Raw genomic sequence first — 20,488 nt, 5'->3', positions numbered from 1 at the left:
TGCAGGGAGCAGGGACAGAGGCCAGAGAGGACGAGGGCCCCTCGCCTCTATTACCTTCAGACATGCTACCGCAGACACATGCAATCCATTTCACTGACATCGAGGGGCATACCATCCTCCGGGGCCCATCTGTCATCGAGGTCCAAGATGTGAGCGAGGGAGGGGTGTCGTGGTCCCCACCGCTCCCGCTCCCCCACCCACCCACCCACCCAGACCCAGCCACCCACCGGACGGCTTGGCTGGCCCTCAATCATTGGCCCCTCCACCGCCTCCATTCCTCTCTGCTCTGTTCTGCTCCACCACCCTGATGACGACGAGGCCAGACGGCAGCGCCTCCACGCCCGCGGACAAGCAGCTCGTGGCGGCCTCCAACGGCAACGGCAACGGCAACCCGCTGGCCGTCCGCAAGGCGCCCTCCAAGGACCGGCACAGCAAGGTGGACGGGCGAGGCCGGCGCATCCGCATGCCCATCATCTGCGCCGCTCGCGTGTTCCAGCTCACGAGGGAGCTCGGGCACAAGTCCGACGGACAGACCATCGAGTGGCTGCTCAGGCAGGCCGAGCCCTCCATCATCGCCGCCACCGGCACCGGCACCACGCCGGCCTCCTTCTCCACCTCGTCCCCGTCATCGCTCCGCTCCTCCTCGTCCTCCACAGCCGGCGTCCACCCGCACGCCGCCCCGGCCCAGGGGTTCTGGGCGCTGCCGGCGCGGGCCGACTTCGGACAGCTCTGGAGCTTCGCGGCCGCGCCGGAGATGATGGTCGCCGCGGCTGCAGCAGCAGCGCCGGGCATGGCCGGGGAGGCGTCCGCCGCCAGGGTCGGCAACTACCTCCCCGTCGCGCAGGGCAACCTCAACCTGCTGGCCTCCTTCTCCGGCGGGCCTGCTCCCACAGCGGCCGCCGGACGGGCCGAGGAGGAGACCGCCCGCTAAGGGTCGTCAATTCCCAGTCTCTCTGTGTGTGGCTCAATCCGGGATAGACAGTGTCACTCTCACCCAACTCTCCATTTCTTTTTTTGGGGTTCAGTTCAGATCAGTGTTGGCCACCCGAATTGGGTGGCCTTCCACTCCATCCCAGTGAGCAATCAAGCAAGGAGGAGCTGCATCAGCTCTCCCTCCCGTCCTATCTATCTATATGATTTTTTTTCTTTCTTTTTGAGCATTGGATTAGTGCTCTCAACTACCCACAAGTGTTTATTAGTCAGCCAGCTCCTTCAGTGCTACTAGCAGCTCAGTTCAGTCCATGGTATGTGTCCGGATTGTTTGCTGATGTGCTTGTTGATCAATTAATGGACATAATGGTTGCGAAATGGAATTGGGACATGGTCGCCATTCGTGCGCTGATTCTGTTCCTCTGTTGCTGTCTAGACGTACATACCAGTCCAGGTTGCACTTCCTGCTTGTCAGCTGCAAACTTCTGCTTCGTCTTTCTGACCCAGTTCAGACTAGTGGCATATAATAACATGTTGTCCTGTCTTGGAAAAATGAGCTTGCAATGTTCTGTCTAGTCAACTGTTGGTTTCATGTTTCTTGACCACATGTATCTTGTTTGGTGTGAGCAAATTGAATAGGTTCAAATCAAATCTCGAGACTGATTTGTCATGCTCTTGAGCAGGTTATGCGCAGCATACAATGAGCTACGAAATTCACTCCTGGTCAGCATACAGTACTTGAAGGATATAGTCATTCGAACTGTATATATGATGTAGATGAGCTTTATACCACCCGTGGTTATGTCTTTATTATTGGTAGAAGCGTCGTATCCTGAAGGTCATGCAAGCAGACCATCTTGACAAGGTCAATCATGGAAGCCAAACTTGCTGCACTTGACACAGCAACCACTGAGGCAAAATGGTTGCATGAACTCTTGATGGACTTGTCAGTGGTTGAGAAACCAATACAGGCTATTTTTATGAACTGTGACAATCAGACTGTGATTGGTAAAGTGACAAGTTCTAAGGATAATGAGAAGTCATCAAGACATGTTAAAAGATGATTCAAGTCAGAAAGTTGAGAAACTCTAGAGTTATAAGTGTGAATTATATTTCACAAGATAAAAATCTGGCAGATCCATGTAATGTGATAAAAATTGCATCGAGAGAGATGAGTATGAGACCCGTATAAGTTGCCATGGTGGAAACCCAGTCTATGTGATCGAAAGTCTCATGAATTAGGTCCTGAGAAGAACAAGTCATTGGTGAACTAAGGAGAGTAACTTTTGACCCTCTCTAATTAAAGATATAATACTTTCAAATGCTATAAGGTAGGTTGGCTTTGAGCCTTAATGTGTTATTTTGGATTTTATTAGCAAAGATGTCTTGTAGAACATTCTTGAAAGAAAACACTTATATGTGCTCGACTATCTAACGTCGCAATCTATGAGATTTAGGTGATCTCTAGTAAACTCATGAAGAGACCTTGTAGTACGACATATATGCTACACCTGAGAAGGGGACTATTGGCACCCAAGTAATAGTTATGGCTTTGAGTGAACCTGAAAGTTCCCTTTGTCTGGGAACATTATCTGGATGTCGCCTAGAGGCGGTGAATAGGCGAATAAAAACTATCTCTTAAAAACTGGAAATCATACTCTACTCGAAGTCTGATTGTGGCGGAAAGAATATCACGTCGAGTAGGTTGCAGCGGAAATGAAGTTCATGTCTCAAAATATCCTGCACTTCAAAGATAGCTTATACCACAGATAAGTATTGAAGTGCAAATACAAAAGTAATAAAGACAAAGAGACAAAACACAACACATAGCAGAGCACAAAGGCACAGGAATTTATCATGTGGTTCGACCGAGCCTGAAATGTTTGCCTAATCCACGTTGGACTTTGCCACACCTTGCCTTGGAGTATCTTACTTTGTCCTCCGTTTGCTCAGATCTATCAATGCGACAGACAAAGCCTTCCACTATGTCGGGGTTGGTTACAATGATGTCGCAGTTGTTTACAATCTTTTCGACGATACTCCCGAACAGTAACACCTTCGCTTGCTCAAGATCTTGCCCACTCATACTTGCAACAGGACATCTCTACTCTCTCTTGGCTTATAACAGCGCCAACACACAAACTAGAGAGAAATACACCAGAGAGTGAGATGAGAATGGTTTGCAAAGTATTGGTGCACTTGGGAGCCTTGGTACACTGATTATGGGCGCCTAGGGGATCCTTTTATAACCTCAAAAGAGCCCTAGCCATTGCACCTTCCATTTAGAAACTGCTGAGAAAATTGTACTGTTTGTGCGGACAACGTACCGTCCAGTGCTCTACTATAGCAATGATCGTTGAATCCTTGATTGACACCTTTCCTTTCAGGGGGTGGCACCGGACTTTCTGATAGTTCAATTTGACCGTTGGACGTTGGACGCCGCAGCCGAAGAGAGGTAGCCGTCGGAGAAAACACATCAGACTGTCCGGTGAATGCTCCATACAGTTCGGGAATTTTTATAAAAAATTCCGAGACCGATGCACTCGGTCGTACACAGCATAGGGCGGTCAGGCGCTTCACCGGACTGTTTGGTGATAGCAGCGGACTGTTCAGTGCTTTCTAGACCAGTCAAAGTTTGGCTCAAAAGAGCCAAACTTCTCCAACTCCTTTTTGGCTTTTCTTAGTAGCTTCCCTACAACTTAGACAAACATAGTTAGCACTTAATCCAATTGACTAAGTGTAGGAAATATACCTCTTTTCAAATTTTCTCCAGCTCTTATGTTTCACCTGAAACAGTGCTCCAAATGACACTTTCTCTACAAACATGGTTAGAGAGCAAAACCAACGTGCCATATACAAAGTAGAAGGTGTATACAACATATTTTTAACACTCAAACCTGCATAATTAGCCTTCTTAATTGTTTTGCTCCTTTTAGTCTGTTTGAGATCGATGTTGGATTCCAAAACTTTAAGTCTTCATGACTTAATCTAGATTGTCATCTATAAGCTCCAACACGCTGTAAAGATCGCACAGAACATATCCAAACATATGAACAACCCAAATTAAATGTCAGATGAACTTAACTATGACTGAAGAGGACTGGCAGACAAGTTGTGTTTGATAACACATCTGAATTCCAAGTACATCAAATTATTGTTTGGCTTGACCCCCTGGCCTTGGGTTTATTATTTCGTACAAATACATACATATGCATACGGTGAGAATATATGTATCATTTGACAAGCCCAAGGCTGAGGATCCCGAATGAGGTATGCGGCCAATCCTTGTCGGTGGCCTTGGTCAGCATCGCCCTGCCCCAGGACACCCAGCCCTCCCATGGCATCCTCTTGTCCCAGCTGCTGCCCCACTCCAGCAACAGCCTCAGACCTTCCTCTGCCTGCATCTGCGCCTCGCCGTACCTCTCCATGTTAAGGTACACCTGGGCAAGCACCAGGTGTGGTTCCCCCACAAACGGGTTCTTGGCAATGCTCTGCTGGAGGAGCTGCTCCACCTTGAGCCAGTCCGACGCCTCCTCGCCGCATACCGCCTCCCAGTAGAGGTCTCGTGCCACCTTCTGGTCCTCGGCGTTGAGCAATCGGGTGCAGCCGTTGAACACCGGGGGGATCACCAGGTCCATGTCCTCGTCCCGGCCATGTGTATCTCGCGCTCGCTGCGTGATGTGTATCTCCTCCTCGCGGACGATGAGGGTGTAGAGCGCGGCCATGCGGGAGCTAGAGGTGACCCAGAGGCCAGGCTTGCCGGTGCCGGGCCAGAGGGAGGTCCAGGTGTTGCCGCTGAACTCGAGGCGGCCGTTGCTGTTGTCGAAGAGGCGGTCCTGCCAGTCGAACAGCTGGTCGCTGAAGTCGGCTATGGTCATCAGGAGGAACGTCGCTGCGATGCGCCTGGACAGTGACACATCCTCCCCTGTCCTGCAGTGCAGCTCACTAGCTAGTTGAGACTGGAGAGATAGATGTTGCAGACACTACACTAGCTAGAGTAGGTAGGTGTGGGAAGGGGGATGCAATCCCCAACCCAACCCAACCCCAATGGAATGAATGCTTGCCCACGGTAGTATGTTAAGTACCTACCTGATGTGCTTGACCGTGATGCCGTCCGCCGGGAGGAGGCGCTGGATCTTGCGCCGCCACGGCTGGGCGTCGTCGAACACGCCGCGCCGGGCGTCCCGGACCGACTCCTCGGAGCTGGCTAGGTCGTCGGCGAGGTCCTGGTCGGAGTAGTGGAAGAGCAGGTCGTCGTGGACGAGCTGCTGCCTGGGGACGACGCAGAAGAGGTGGACAAGGCGCTCCGCGGGTCCGCCGACCACGGCAGCGACGTGGGCGCGCCCGGTGTCAGGCTGGAAGATGGCCAGGTTGACGTAGGAGTTGGAGTAGGCGGAGTGGTAGAGGCCGCAGCGCGCCACGGCGTCGGGCGCGCCCCACAGGCGGAGGATCCGGTGCACGTCCAGCAGGTGCGCCAGGAACGTGCCGTGCTTGTGCCAGCACTCGCCGGCGCCCGCGCCGCGCAGCACGGCGGCGAGGCCAGGCAGCGCCGGGTCCACCTCCGCCTCCTCCCCGCGCAGGAAAGGGCGCGCCGCCGCCAGGGCCCGCGACAGCGCCGCCGCCGTGGCTGCTGCAGGCGCGGCGACGGGATCCTTGGTTGCGTGCGGTGGCATGGTGGCTGCCGACTGAGAAGGAGGAGGGGCAGAATGGAGCCGAGAGGTGGCTGTAGTCAAGTTGGACACCTACAGGAGGAGGGGACCTCAACAAATCGACGGTTACCGTTCATTCATTCTAGTAGCTACTCCGTTTTTTTTATTGGCTGTGGTTGCGGTTCGATCCGATTTCCATTTCATCCCCCAACTACTCTGCTAGTAAAAATTTCTGGTATGCTATTAGATTTTATACTCATTTTTGTATGCCACGTAGCATATAAGTACAATTTTTATGTATATGATATATGGGATCAATGGCACACAAGGAACGAGTATATTTTTCAATAAAATACAGGAAATTGGCCCTTCTGCTATACTACAATTCCATGAATTCATTATTTTTTAAATAACATCTTATTTTGTGTCTCAATATAAATACCTCCGCTTACATTATTTGAAGACACAATTAAAAGTGGAAATTGCTTAATTACACAATCATACCAGTGGATATGATATATCTCGCCAATAAACAGAACCAGAGATAGAGCTCTCAATCTAGTTCCTTATAATCAAAATTAGTGATGGCAGCGGGTAAAACACATATTGGGTACATAAGTCTATACCCTTGCTAACTAGAGAAAAAAAAAACACACACACACAACTAAACATACCCGCTACCCAACATAATAGGTGTAAAATTATCCCATAGCCGCCACTCGCATGGGTACCAACATCTTAGTAGATATGTTCATTTAAATCACAACAGTACAAACCAAATATCATCAATAATAAATATGTTCGAGTAACAAATTATGCTTTTATCCAGTATAGTATTTTGGTATTCTATATAGAGCACTTCTATACCTGAACCGAATATATATGGACATCAAATTTGTCGTGCTCATGTCATAATGGGGTTTTTACCGATGGAGTAGCCATTGACTAGAAGTATAGGTGTACATTCGAACCGCACGATTAGGCTCGGGCCAAGCCTGAAAAAGTTTGACCCATTTGAATTTCAGGCCGGTCTGGCCCGTATTTATTTCGGGCCATACCGGGCTAGCCCACAGGTCTAGCCCTTGCCTCACGGCCTGACATGTAATTACTTTAACGTGTCGGACTCATTTCGGGCGACCTAAAATTATAAAAAGCTTGAAATTCAAATTCTACCCCGAAAATCATTTGTTGGCCCAAAAATCAATTCCTGGCCCGAAATTCACATCGGAGCCCAAAATTCAAATCAAATTTAATAAAAAATAAAAGATAAGACAATTAAATTTGACCAAAAGAAAACTTAATATTTAAGTTACTAGATCTATACAATGACTAACTCGTTAAAAAAGTCTATTTGTTAGAACGAAAAAGAGCATAACCAGCTCAATACAGAGTTCGTAAGTTGAGTTCATTGTCTAATGTTCATAATAAAAGTAAAATTACATCACATACTCTAATTCAAAGTTGCAAAAAACATCTAACTAACATCATTTCTAGCTTTGTGTTCTTTATCAAGTACTTGAAAGTGTGGATTGAAATTTGGTTTAATGAATATATAGGCCTTTTCGTGCCTCTATATGCGCCATTTCGTGCCTACCTTAAACGGGTCATGCTCGTGCCCACCCTTGGGCCACGACCTCGGCCCATACCTGACCCGATATATAGGACTGTGTCGGTCCGGCCCTAAAATATTTCAGATCGTGTCATGCCTGGGTTGTGCTTTTTTCGTGCTTCGGGCCAGCCCATCAGGCCCGACCCAAATATACACCTATAACTAGGAGCAATAGCGAACCTTTTGCTCACGTGTCATGGTGTTCCCAGCCTTGCCCAAGGGCATCAGCGACCAAGGTCCACATATAATACTCTTCACCATCAAAATATGGTGATTTGTCTAGGGAACAGAAAGTAAAGGAACACATTTAGGAATGCGAGGATAACGAAGAGGAATCTCACTATACTTCTTGTGTTCTTGACGCTTTGAAGATGTTGACTCGGCGTTGGAGGTTGAGGGCACGGATGAGTCGGTCTCGTAGTAGACCACCTTCTTCATCTTTTTTTTCTTCTTGTCGCCCTTCTTGTTGTGCTATTGATGGAGCCGGCGGATTCTTTCTTGTCCTCCTTGTGCTCCTTGTGTTTATCGCCAGATATCTTGGCCTCCTTTGATGAAGTCTTGACTTCATGCTTATTTCACGAAGACTTGGGTTTTTCCCCGGTGGGCGCATCTTTCTTGGCGTGTTCACCCGATATCACTTCGAGTTGTTAGAATCTAATGAAGTGTCGGACTCCGATACCAATTGAAAGTCGCCTAAAGGGGGTGAATAGATGAAACCTCTAAATTATAAAATTCGAACACATACTTCACCCGAAGTTAGCATTAGAATGAGTAGTAATGAAATCAGAGTGCAGAAGATAGTTATTCTTGCCACGAGTTGCTCAATCAATGCAGATAACTTTGGAAGCTAACTCAAAACAATTGCAAGCAAGAGAACTTAGAGAGAGGGAAGAGGAAGAGTCAAATCGCAATACAAGATTAACACAAAGACACAGGCAATTTGTTTGCCGAGGTTTAGTTCCAAAGAACCTACTCCCCATTGAGGAGGCCACATAGGTCGGGTCTCTTTCACCCTCTTCCCTCTCTCAAACGGTCACTTAGACTGGTTAAGTGCTTCTTCTTAATCTCAAGGGTCACTTAGACCCCACAAGGATCACCACACAATTAGGTGTCTCTTGCTAGCTTTACAAGTCACTTGAGAGTCTAGAAGGAGATGAAGAAAGCACGATCAAGAAACCAAGTGACAAAGAGCAGTAAATGAAACACTAGCTCACACTCTCCAGAATCTCTCACGAGGCACTTAATCAATAATGAACACAATCACTATTGTTGCACTTAGAGGATCTTTGATGCTTGTGTGAGGCTTTGAAGTGAACTCTAGCTCTTTGCAATGAATGTGAGAGTTGGAATACTTGGGTGTCATGAATGGAGGTGGTTGGGGTTGTATTTATAGCAACCAACCACTTTCTAGCTGTTGTACAGATTCTATCATCGTAGACGGTCCGCGCTCCTGGCCTAGACGGGCCGCCCCTACACATCAATGGCTAAAATCATAGCTATAAGTGCATTAAATGTGTCGTCAGATGTCAGATAAAGCAGTTGTGGACGGTCCGTCCGTGCATCTCGGACGATCTGCGAGGACGCTAAAAATGAATTTTACCAAACCCGGCACCTTCGGGTTTTTCTGGTTTTCGATGGGCGGACGGTTCGCGCCTGAGGGACGGACAATCCGAGCTTGGTGTCGGACGGTGCTCTTCTCTCCTTCGGATAGTTCGTAGTAGAATTATGGATTTCAACATAGTTCCAGTGCGATGTGAAACGAGGTGTCATGGACAATCTGTCGGAAGTGCCCGGACAGTCTACGCACTGGTGATTTCTCCAAAAAGCTATCATGTCCGGAATAATCTATGTTATTCTGGATAGTCGACTTAGAATTGAGATGAATAGACTTATGCACGTGTGAATCAATCGGCTAGGCAAACTAGTTAATCCATAAGGTTGTGATGGTCATCAAGCACAAAAATCATTTAGAGAAAATGGTAAAGACCATTTCCCTTTCATTGTTATTGTTCAACAACTATTTGCTCATACAGTCTAAGGACCTTGAGTATGACGATAATGCTCCAAAACCTTTAAGTTGGACGACTTGCGCATAAAATTTCTCGAGAGCAAATAACTCTTATCGGATTAGTACCGATGATCATCGTCGCACCAAAATCCATGGTCTGATGCTCCTATTCTCGGTTACATTGGTCACCTGACGGTGGGACCCCCTTATGAACAGTGTGCCCATTATGTGTGACACTGCATTTTTTCAACCGTCGGACCAAAGATAATGGGCCCCACGCTACTGAGAGAGTGACTAGAGAGCAACTCAGCTTGTCAAATTGGTCCAACCCCCACCATCGAATCCTACACCAGGGTGACTCTACAATTAGGCATCATATTGTCATTGTATCAGTCCAACGCCCTTGAGCAGTTAGGGTTCGACGCCCTCTATTTGTCTCAAATTTTCTCACATGTGCTAACTCCAACTTATTTTAAACTCTATGAATCACAAGTTAGCTTAAGTTAGTGATATCTAAGGTGGTTTCTCTTAACTCCATTAGATCCTAATGCACATGCATGAGTTTTCTTCTCACCTAATGGCACATAAGCAACCGACTTGAAGCACATAATCCGATCACACGCTCAATTGTGTCTTGATCCATAAAACAAAATGCTCTTGCCTATACCTTTGCCTTGCATCTTGCTTTTATGACTTCTCACGAGTCTTAATCCAAATCTAACAATGCCAGACACCTTATTTTCCTATATTTTTCTTCAAGTTTCCGCTTCTACAACATAAATAACCTCTTTAGATCCAATAATGCCAGATACTTTGTTTACCTAACTTTTATCAATATGCATCCTTGTGGAGCACTTGCTAATCTTTGTGAACTTCTACCTATCTTATTCATAACACTCAAAAAAACAAGTTAGTATACCTAGTTGTCTCAATTACCAAAATCACATATGAAGCTTTTAGATGTACTATCCTCTATAGGCATGTGACATCCTTCTATCATGAGACAAGATTAGACTTAGCCACCTCAACTCTCTTGGGGGACCCTCGCCCCAGTGTGCATAGATCCCGACCATCCTCAGTGTAAGAGGTTGAGAACTTTAGGACCTTTAGACTGTCTCCAGCAACGTCCTCTATATACATCCTCTATATCCGTTCTTTACAGTCTTCTCTAAAAGATTCCATCTCCTATATATACTTTCTCTCCAACAACGTCCTCTAAATCACGTACTCTATATGTAAATATCTATATTAAAGATATTTTTAATTTTTTAATTTTTGTACATACGTATTTGTCATACTCTCAAATGTATTGTACATATTTTAGTTTTATTAAACCGGTTGTTTAAAGTATTCAAATAGATAGAGAACCGTTTAGAGAAACTCTACATATAGAGGATCCAACAACGTTCTCTAAATTTAGAGGACCGTTTAGAGGACGTTGTTGGAGGGAGTAGAGGACGTCCTCGTCGTCTAAATTTAGGGTACATGACCCTTTAGAGCTCCTTGTTGGAGCTAGTCTTAGGCCACCGAAGGGCCTTGAGGAGCTAAGCAGTAATTTTTTTATCCAACATTTTATTTGTCATTGCAAATGTCCTAATATTTTCTATACCACTCGGACGCAATTTCTTACCTTTCAGGCCAGGCCATCGTCTGTGGTATAAAAGGGATTAGGACATATAATTTTTAATCCCTTCTATACCATTGGCGATGGCATGGAAGGGTATATCCAAGTGGTATAAAAAGGATTAAAATATTTGTGATAGTAAATAAGGTATTGAGCAAAATTACAGTTGCATACAGAAAATTATTCTGTATGTTTTATTATTTGCATGTGTATGAAATGGTGAACTAGCGAACTTGTATTTGTTATTTAAGAATTGAGAACTGTCATATTATTAGTTTATTGTTTGTGAAAAAAAAAACGAAAATGGATCAACCTATCCCTCTAATAACGACATACGAACGAGGAGTGAATCAAACCAGGACAGCGTAAAATTCAGTAATATTTGTTGCCACATGGAGTCAACCACATAATGTGAGGTGCTAGTAACCGTTGGACTACACACCCTCTCCCAACTCAGTTTAAATTTGAATCTGAAAGGCGATGATGCCTTGGGTGTTGAAAGTTGGAATAAGAAATTCTGGTGTCTTAGGATGATTGACTAACGAGGCATTTTCAGGACAAAAATTTTCAGTCATTTTTTCTTAACTTTGTTTTGGAGAAACATGTCATACATCTGATTGCAGAAGGAAGTGTCTATGTGGCCTGGAGGCAGACTGAATAACCTTCTGTTCCTATTAATTGGTTCAGTTTTCAGCGGAGCAATCAGAAGAAGAAAAATCTGCAAACTTGCTGCAGGTGATGGGGTGCTTCAATTCTAAGGCAGACGATGCCGGTGCAGTGAGAAGAAGGCCTGGGAACAAACAGGTGGGTGGAGAAGCCTGATATAAGAAGTATTGTATTAACGTGGTGGGCTGTAGTGGTGGAAGGTGTTATTTGTAAATTACAGTGATCAACAAGAAACGTTAGATTCGAGATGGATAGTGATGATTCAATATGTACACCATGTGCGCAAAGTTTTCATGTGTATCGGATATGTTCTCAATAGCAAATAGCTACAAAACAAACATGTTGGTGGAGTTTTGTATATTTTATTTTGTAGCCAGTGCAGGAGTTATTGTCCTTATATTAGCTGCCATTTTGTGTACGAAAGGTCTTCCTGTAGCTGTAGACTTGTGCGAAGGGAGAAGTGCTGAAAGCGATCTGCATGCAAGTACTGTTGGTTCATGTTTCTATTTGTTGGTTTGGTAGGCAAGCAATCCATGTCCAGCTAGGGCTGCCAATCGACAGTCCCGAGGTTAGCAGCATGCGGAGATGGCAAGTGCTGGCAGCTGCAGGTAATGGCTCAGTTCTTTTGTGTGTGTATTGATGGATTCTAATATTTGCCATCAACAAGAAACAGGTTTGTAAAATTATTATCAGACTCACATTTTATAGTTCAGCTGTAAAATTATTATCAGACTCACATTTTATAGATCCAGCTGAACTCATAATTCATAAACACAATAGTAATTATAATAAGAAGATAATATTGTGAGTAACAAAAATCCAATTATCATACTGATGAATGTGTTGGCAGGCACATGTAAGTATGGCGGCGGATCGATAGCTGGGGTGAGTGCGAAGCACATCCCACCATGGCGCCATCCCTTGCCGACCTCTCCCGAGAGCTCTGCGCAGCCGTCGTCAAATCCACCTTCCGCCCCCACCTCTCCCTCCTCGCCGCCTCGCCATCCCTTCTCACCGCCGTCCTCCACCGCCTCTCCCCGCTCCCCTCCGCTGCGCTCGCCTTCTTCCGCGCGCTGCCTCCGCCGCACCCGCTGGACGCCTCGCTCGCCGTCCTCCGCCTCCTGGCGCCGCACCCGCGCCACCACACCGCCGCGCGGGCCCTCCTCCGGGACCTCTCCCTTCGCCACCCGCTCTCCTCCCCGCTCCTCCTCCCCTCCCTCCTCGCCGGCCCCCACGTCCCCAGCTGGCTCGTCCTCGTCCTCGCCCAGTCAGCGCGCCCCCACGACGCCGTACGGGTGTTCGACCACATGCGCGCGCGCGGCCTCGCCCCCGACGCCCACGCCTGCACCGCGCTCCTCACAGCGCTCGCCAGGGCCCGGATGACGGCCACCGCGCGCAGGGTGTTCGACGAAATGGCCAGGGCGGGGCTCGCCGCCACCACGCACGTCTACAACGCCATGCTGCACGTGTGCCTCAAGGCCGGGGACGCCGCGCAAGCCGAGGCGATCGTCACCAGGATGGACGCGGCCGGCGTGACCTTGGACCGATTCTCCTATAACACCGTCATCGCCCTCTACTGCCGGAAGGGGATGGGGTACGAGGCCATGTGTGCGCGGGACCGCATGGACAAGGAGGGGATACGGCCGGACACTGTCACATGGAACTCCTCCATCCATGGCCTGTGCAAGGAAGGCAGGGTGAAGGAGGCGGCTCAGCTCTTCACGGAAATGGTTGCGGCACAGGCGACACCAGACAATGTCACCTACACCACACTGATTGATGGGTACTGCCGCGCGGGCAATGTTGAGGAAGCTGTCAAGCTCCGAGGGAGAATGGAGGCCGCAGGGATGCTCCCAGGGGTCGCCACTTACAATGCCATTCTCAGGAAGCTCTGTGAGGATGGCAACATGAAGGAAGTCCATCGGTTGCTTCATGAGATGGACGGGAGGAAGGTGCAGGCTGATCATGTGACCTGCAACACGCTCATCAACGCCTACTGCAAGAGAGGCGACATGACCTCAGCATGCAAGGTCAAGAAAAAGATGATGGAGTCTGGGCTGCAGCTCAATCACTTCACTTACAAGGCTCTCATCCATGGATTCTGCAAGGCCAGGGAGCTTGATGGAGCCAAGGAAGCCTTCTTTCAGATGGTCGATGCAGGTGACTTGAATGCATCCTATACCTTATAGTTCCAGTTACTAGCGCTAGCTAACTGTAAGGTCTTCATTTGGCAGTTTAAATGGCACTAAGATCATTATGTTTCTAGCATAGGCAATTATCTTGCAATATATCATAACTGTATCTTCTTCTGATCATGTGGATGCTTTTGTTGTACGCAGGTTTTTCACCCAATTATAGCGTATTTTCATGGCTTGTCGACGGTTTCTGCAAGAAGAACAATGCAGATGCAGTGCTAGCCATCCCTGATGAACTTATGAAAAGAGGCCTTCCACCAGATAAAGCGGTATATAGATCTCTGATTCGAAGGCTTTGCAGAAAAGGGCTGGTTGATCAGGCACAAAGAGTATTTGACCAGATGCAAAGCAAAGGCTTAGTCGGTGACAGTCTTGTATATGCCACACTCGCATACACATACCTGACAAAAGGAAACCCAACTGCCGCTTTGAATACCTTGGATGGTATGACAAAGAACCAATTGTACATAACACCCCAGATTTACAACTGCCTGTGTACTTCTTATGCTGATGAGAAGGAAACCCTCAATATGCTGTGGGTTCGTGCTATTGAGAGAGGCCTAATCAAGAAGAGCGTGTACAAACTGATGCACGAAGCAAGGCTGGAATCAACAAAGCTTACAGTTGAGACTGGGTGATATGCTCCTGTTTCAAGGCCAGACTATCTAGGGGCTACACTTGATACTTGAATACAATTGGATTCAGGACATTCAGGATGCAACCTCTGTTTGTGTTTTCACTGAATACCTTGATATTTGGGATATGTTATCTGGGACTGTACTGCAGCCAGGTGAAGATACTCATTGCTGGCGGCTTTCAGCTTCGAGACAGTACTCGGCCAAATCAGCTTATGAAAACTTCTTTCAAGGCTCAGTTCAATTTCAGCGATGGGAGCGAATATGGAAGCCATGGGTGCCAGGCAAATGCCATTTGCTTCTTTGGTTGGTGGTACATAAACGGTGCTGGATATGTACTAGCTTGCTCTACAAAGTTTGCCGCATCCAGTGTGCTGTCCTCACTGTGATCAGGTCGATGGGACAAGTGATCATCAGCTCACTAATTGTGCGTTTGTGAGACATTTTGGGTTCAATCTCCTGCGGGGATTTGGCCTTCGAGGTCTGTCACCTTCTGTTGAAGATAGATCCTTTGATTACGGGCCAGCTAACGGACCAGTGCAGAAATACCTCAATTTTCTGAGCCTGGAGCCCTGGACTCTGGAAGCATCGGAATCTCCATGTTTTTGATGGTGCTGCCCCAGAAATGGCAGGTGTATTGCTTGCTGCTTGAGGAGGTACAACTTTGGGTAATGGCTGGAGCCCATAGGGTTTTCCCTCTTGAGTTACCTTACACCTATTGATTATGCTTCGATTATGATCATTAGTATTTCAGTCACAGACTCACATGCATGGATGTAAAGCTAAGAATTCACTTTCCAAATTCAAAAGCCACTCAATCACAATCAGCTTGTTGATGAGACACAAATCAAACATTCAAACTTTTTTTTTTTGCAATATTCAGTTCTGTAAGAAGTAGGTAGTAGGTGTTGTTCATTATTTGTTCTGATTGTGGACCTTTTCTGTTCTCTGATATTTCTACAGCATCATGTGTTACAAATTTGATGCCTGGCTAACAACATTTATTAACCTTAGTTTTCTGTTTGTTTGGCTTCCTGGTGCGCTTGATCGACAGGAGCAAATATTGAGTTCAAAACCCTCCCTTGCCGCTGCAACCTCCTCCTCATCCGCTGCACATACCCCGGATGGGCCAAGTACGCCTCGCTCACTATTTGTCGGCTGGATGTCCGTTTCTTGCTTGTTTTCATTCCTGTCGAAATCCAAATGGCGGCCTGCTGTTTCCTAATGCTGTGGAACGCCTGCCATTCTCGGTGATAGATAGCGTCGGCAACCTGGAGCTCATGAAGCAAATCCAAGAAAGGCAGCTGCTGCTGGTGGTCATATACAGAAGGTGATATTGAGCTATTAAAACACATCCGTCTAATGAAATGGCTCCGTGTTTGTGCAAAAATATATCATGGCCCAAGATAAATAGATGGCCTCAGTTTACGTCTTCAACCTTGGATAAAGACAAAGGACATATGATTGTCATGTAGTAGTAGTACAATGTACAAACGAGGGCAGGTTACACCACTTGTAAATTTTCTTGTGGACAGCTCTTACATACACTGTCAAAAACAAAAACAAAAACAAAAAAAGGAGGATACAGCTTTTACACCTTCACATCAACCTACCTAGCCTCTCTCTCTCTCTCACCTAAACTCCTACTTTCACTGTCATTATTCTGTAGTTGTACGAGGAAAAAAGAATCATTTCTCTGTAAACGAATGGCAAAATGGGGCCAAGTGTTGGTGTGATGTTTTACATGGCAGACGGGGGTGTTTTGGGCATGAGCATCAGCCAAATCCATGGAACCCGGCAGATTGGTACGAGTTGGACAGCTTTGGCAGCTTGAGAACTGCGAGCACACCTGCTGCCAGGGAGAAGACCGAAGCCAAGACGAACGCCGGGGTATTCCCTCCTCCATACAGAGCGTCCCATGGACCTGCTCCAAGCGACACTACTATCTGTAAATTTTCATATGGCAGCATTAGTCTATGGATATCTTCCACAGCCCGTTCAAAACAAAACGGTACTAGTAGCAGCTGCCTAACCTGGGGAACCACGATAGCAAGATTTAGGACTCCTGTGGCCAAACCTGGAGATGGAGCATAAACAGTACCAGTCACTGTGGTTCGCAAGGCTGCTAATTAATACAGTATATGCGCAACACGAACCTTGTCCACCTCCTGTACCGGCAGTCAGCTCAGCAGTCACAGAAAACGGAACGCTGTAAGTGATCTGCAATGCTTGACAGCAAAAGCATAAGGCAGCTTCCAATTTAAGCCATTAAGAACATGTGCTGACTCTGGTTTTCATACTTACGGAGAGTGGCAATCCGAGAAGAGAGAAAACAACCAATGCCGTGATCTTGACTGTTTTATTTGCCCCGATGATGTGATGAAGTTTGCTTGAGTACAGATCAGAAGAGATCCAACTTAATATCGTTGTAGCCATCATGCAAATAAACACCGTGAAGTTGCTAATGGCCCAAACTAATCTTGCACCAATCATCCGGCATAGTGGATCAACAAGGAATGAACCAACGCCAAGGACAACCTACAAGAATGAAATCACAGTTATAGACTTATGTTGTGATGATACACATACACTAAAAAACACTACCAATACATATTGATCGTGAGTTCTTACTGAATTCAATAGCAAACCAAATGCACCTTCTCGGACACCATTGTCATAAGCTTTCCTCTCACTCAAATCTCCATTTGGATCCCCATGGTAAACTTCGCGTCCCATCCAGTCAGTGTCAAAAAGGAAAAAGGGAAACCATGACAACTGCAAGGCAAAATAAAACAAGGGTAAATCATCAACCTCGAATAAAACAAACCATCAGCAAGGAGTCGGTAGGCATGTATATATGTAATCTGGTAGCGTACCCATGTTAGGGCCATAACTAGAAGCACTGAATGCATCCCAGGAGGTAGATGCCTCATTCTGGTCAAAATGTTAACCAAAACTGCTCCTGGCCCATCATTGAAGACTCCTCCTTTCTCTGTGTTGGAATTCACATTTGTAAATTCCTCAGTGTTGTTGTTAGCCGACACATTGTTTAAACCCACATGGCCATTAGGAAATCTTTCATTATTTGGTTCATTTGATGCATGGGCAGCATCTCTAGAACCGTTCAGCAGAGGAGCAGAATCTGATAGTCCTTGTGTATCTTTTGGATCTAGTGGGCTCTCTTCAGCGAAGTACAGGGTAACAGACATACATAACAAAAGAAATACCTGCAAAATTCAGCTTGCTAAGCTTTGGCATACAGCCCTAAAAAGGACCATAGAACGCCTAAGGAAGATCCTTAGGCAATTACAGTATTTCTAAAACTTACAACTGCAACTAAGAAAGCTGCTTTCAAATTACCGCAAGCTTCACAGCATGCTCTTGTCGTTAGAAATGGAAACCACCTGCACAAACAAAAAGCAGGCAAGCTCAATTCTCATAAAAGAAGTAGATCTTGTTGACTAGGAAGAATTTTGGAGAAAATATCTGAACTTAGTAGACCAAGAAGCACTTAATAAGAGGACCGATTGTCAAAACTCAAAAGATGGCATCATTGTTTTTCTTTATAATCTTATCTGACTATGCAAGGATTCTTCATCATGAAAAGGTAAGGCAAATTTACAGGATTGCTAGTTTCCTCTACTACTTTTAGACTTTTTACAGAATAAACAGAAGAATCAAAATGTCACACAAATTTGAGGAGAAATTTGGATTTTGCCATTACAAAGATTGTCTCTTTGATTATAATTGCCACTTAGTCTATGAATTGTGGGTTCATCTCAGTCTATGAAATGTGGGCTTGGTGGCAATTGTGCGAAGCCCATCCTTTGTAATGGCAAAAATCCAAATCTCTCCAAATTTGAGCCTATTACTTTTGGATGCCAATCGGCACATATCTTGTGGTTTGCTAACTGCAAAGGGTACCATTTACATTAACTAGCACAAGTTAAATCAAATGTATAATGACTATCTTAAAGTGAACGTCAACTGCTGAACCGTAGTCATGTTTATGCCAAGCACAAAAGAGAGCAAATAATAAGGCATACTTGTGCCATTCCCCACTCGCTCCAGCTGAAAAACCAAGAATATTCCCAACAGCCATCCATGAGCAGAATATTGCATTTGCAGAATTGCACTGATCAGGACCTGCATAATAGAAAGGATCATTGAATAACTAACACTTGATGAATACAGCATTAGTAAACTTTCTAAACTTAAGATAGTAACCACCTGAAAGATCAGCTAGAAGAGCACGCGCAGGACCCTAAACATAACATGAAGGAACAATGTTAGGAGAACATCCATAAAAATACTCTTACAATAAAATTTCAGCACCAAAGTTGGTAAAGACATGGTGCAGGCATGGCAGATCGCATGCTTACTTGCACTGTATTGTTTGCCAGGTCCAACATCCAGAATCCTAGAATGAAAACAATAGCAGCTCGAAACCTTGAACCTTTATATGTTCTGAATTTTTTAAAAGAAAAAACACAGCATTTCAGTGAAAACAAGCTTGATGGAAATAAAAAAAGCAAGCGAGAAAGCATTATGATAATTACCTGCAGTGCTCAGTGGTGTCCCCTAAGATGTAACCGAGGTCTGCAGAAAACCCGATTAGAGTTACCTACGTATGGAGTCCATCTATTAGAACATGCGAATTGCAGAGAACAGGAAATACAATGGCATATGAAACTTCATCTAACTCACAGCAGCACATATCATTATGCATCCAGCCAAAATAAATGGTCTTCTCCTCCCATACTTTGAACGGCACTTATCACTCCAAACACCAACACAAGGTTGAACCTGGGAAGGCAGCACATCAGCATAGCTCTAATCCTGACTATGACCCAAGGAAGAAAAAAAAGGAGGGGGTGACTTACCACAAAACCAGTTATAGGCCCACACAGCCAAATAAATGATGCCATGGCATGGTCTATTCCTAGGGTCTGCACAAAATTGAGAAATGAGCAACATGTGAATACATGGCAGAAATGAGATGTGGGGGCATGATATTAAAAAAATCATAGATACAGGTCGACCCAGGTGGTTGTTACAGTACATTTTAATCATCATCCCAGCATTTATATGCGACATTGACAGTTCAATTTAGCATAGTATTGTGGTATCCATACGAAACCGGCTGCTGTGTCTGCTAGCCTGGCCGTAATTTGTGTGGTGTTAGCCAAGTTCCTAGCCAGATAGTGAATCTTCCCTCTGTCTTGACAGTTCAATCTAGGCGTCGTTAGTATACCTGAATCTGGAAAAAAAACTGAGGGGCGGTCGGTAACCAATAGTACCTGGATGTATGGCGTAAGGAGGGAGAGCTGCAGCGCCCATCCGAACTGGACGCCCGCGGCGACCATGCAGGCGAGCACGAGCTTGGTCCTGTCGGCGCGGCTCCGCGGCTGGTCCTTGGGCGGTGGCGGGGGCGGGCCCGTGTCCCCTCCGGGAGCGCCGCCGTTGAGGCTGACGAGCTCCATCTCGGCGTCGCGGAGGTGGCGGTAGGGCACTCGGATGGCCGTGGCCCCGGCGCCGGCGTCCATGGCGGGCGCGCCGTAGATCTGGGCTGGGGCTGGCGGCGTGTATGGCGCGGGTGAGATCTGGGGTTCAGGCGGGAAGTCGGTGCGCTGCCGCAGCGGTGGTCGGAGGGGCAGGCGGCGCTGGAGTACGAGGAGAGAGACTCCAGGTAGATCAGGGAGAGACGCCTATGCCGATGCCGGTGAAGGAAGGAAAGGGGAGGGAGTAGAAAATGGGAGGGAAATTGGGGGAGCGCGTCCGCCCGCCGTCACCGTGTGATCTTCTGAAGCGTGGCGTGGCGAGCAGCCGCGGCAAGCAAAAGAGCTCACGCGCCGCGCCGCGCCGACGCCTGTGCGTCCGTCCTGTTTGACTACTCTAGGACTGCATTTGCAACCCGACCCATTCAACCGTTTCCTCTCGCATCCCATGTCAGTCCCCGGCACGCCTTCCATCGTCAGTCCCCGGTCTACCCTCCGATGCCGGTATATTCTTGTTGACATCTTTTTAAGGCGTCAATCACTCAACATGAACCAGCGGCGTTGCTCTCTGCGCAGAGGCGGATGGTCCATAGCTAGGAGTTGGACGGTCCGCGGCCTGGTGCGAGGCTTGGTTTTCCTGCCTGAAGACCGGACGGTCCGCGCCCTAGGACCGG

The 20,488-nt window shown here is 46.8% G+C and overlaps 4 protein-coding genes across 14 annotated transcripts; 2 read left to right on the top strand and 2 right to left on the bottom strand.

Moving 5' to 3' along the window:
* Nucleotides 1-264: 264 nt before the first annotated feature.
* On the top strand, nt 265-1,308 carry LOC100278144 (uncharacterized). Its single transcript, NM_001151517.1, has one exon. It carries the CDS (start codon nt 308-310, stop codon nt 929-931), a length of 624 nt encoding a protein of 207 aa, NP_001144989.1. The 5' UTR covers nt 265-307; the 3' UTR covers nt 932-1,308.
* A 2,693-nt stretch (nt 1,309-4,001) lies between these two features.
* Nucleotides 4,002-5,689, bottom strand: LOC100193035 (uncharacterized). The gene is made up of 2 exons (NM_001352557.1): nt 5,020-5,689; nt 4,002-4,860 (listed from the first exon to the last, which is right to left on the bottom strand). Exons 1-2 carry the CDS (start codon nt 5,601-5,603, stop codon nt 4,164-4,166), a joined length of 1,281 nt encoding a protein of 426 aa, NP_001339486.1. The 5' UTR covers nt 5,604-5,689; the 3' UTR covers nt 4,002-4,163.
* Nucleotides 5,690-12,271: 6,582 nt separating this feature from the next.
* LOC103627907 (pentatricopeptide repeat-containing protein At5g38730) lies at nt 12,272-15,974 on the top strand. 5 transcript variants are annotated; one of them, XR_002262589.3, is made up of 4 exons: nt 12,317-13,646; nt 13,826-14,972; nt 15,371-15,449; nt 15,574-15,974. XR_002262589.3 is itself a non-coding variant. In XM_020538751.3 (2 exons), exons 1-2 carry the CDS (start codon nt 12,395-12,397, stop codon nt 14,317-14,319), a joined length of 1,746 nt encoding a protein of 581 aa, XP_020394340.1. In that variant the 5' UTR covers nt 12,272-12,394; the 3' UTR covers nt 14,320-15,924. The 5 variants fall into 5 exon arrangements, 1 of the variants encoding a protein (XP_020394340.1); XR_002262588.3 differs by having other exon boundaries at nt 13,826-14,984; XR_002262587.3 differs by having other exon boundaries at nt 15,371-15,974.
* Nucleotides 15,728-20,277, bottom strand: LOC100280251 (sucrose transporter 2). 7 transcript variants are annotated; one of them, XM_008645298.4, is made up of 14 exons: nt 19,617-20,277; nt 19,200-19,265; nt 19,024-19,122; nt 18,876-18,940; nt 18,699-18,783; nt 18,547-18,580; nt 18,363-18,462; nt 17,645-17,720; nt 17,193-17,543; nt 16,948-17,091; nt 16,621-16,854; nt 16,473-16,536; nt 16,350-16,393; nt 15,728-16,240 (listed from the first exon to the last, which is right to left on the bottom strand). In XM_008645298.4, exons 1-14 carry the CDS (start codon nt 19,860-19,862, stop codon nt 15,926-15,928), a joined length of 1,923 nt encoding a protein of 640 aa, XP_008643520.1. In that variant the 5' UTR covers nt 19,863-20,277; the 3' UTR covers nt 15,728-15,925. The 7 variants fall into 7 exon arrangements, with proteins under 7 accessions (XP_008643520.1, XP_008643523.1, XP_008643521.1 ...); XM_008645301.4 differs by having other exon boundaries at nt 15,734-16,240; nt 18,876-18,915; NM_001153179.1 differs by having other exon boundaries at nt 15,799-16,262; nt 19,617-20,154.
* Between the last annotated feature and the right edge of the window lie 211 nt (nt 20,278-20,488).

The sequence above is a fragment of the Zea mays genome, chromosome 5 (genome assembly GCF_902167145.1).
Source record: "Zea mays cultivar B73 chromosome 5, Zm-B73-REFERENCE-NAM-5.0, whole genome shotgun sequence".
Taxonomy (NCBI): domain Eukaryota; kingdom Viridiplantae; phylum Streptophyta; class Magnoliopsida; order Poales; family Poaceae; genus Zea; species Zea mays.
Note: the sequence above shows the minus strand (reverse complement) of the source record. Positions and strands in the feature narration are given on the sequence as shown.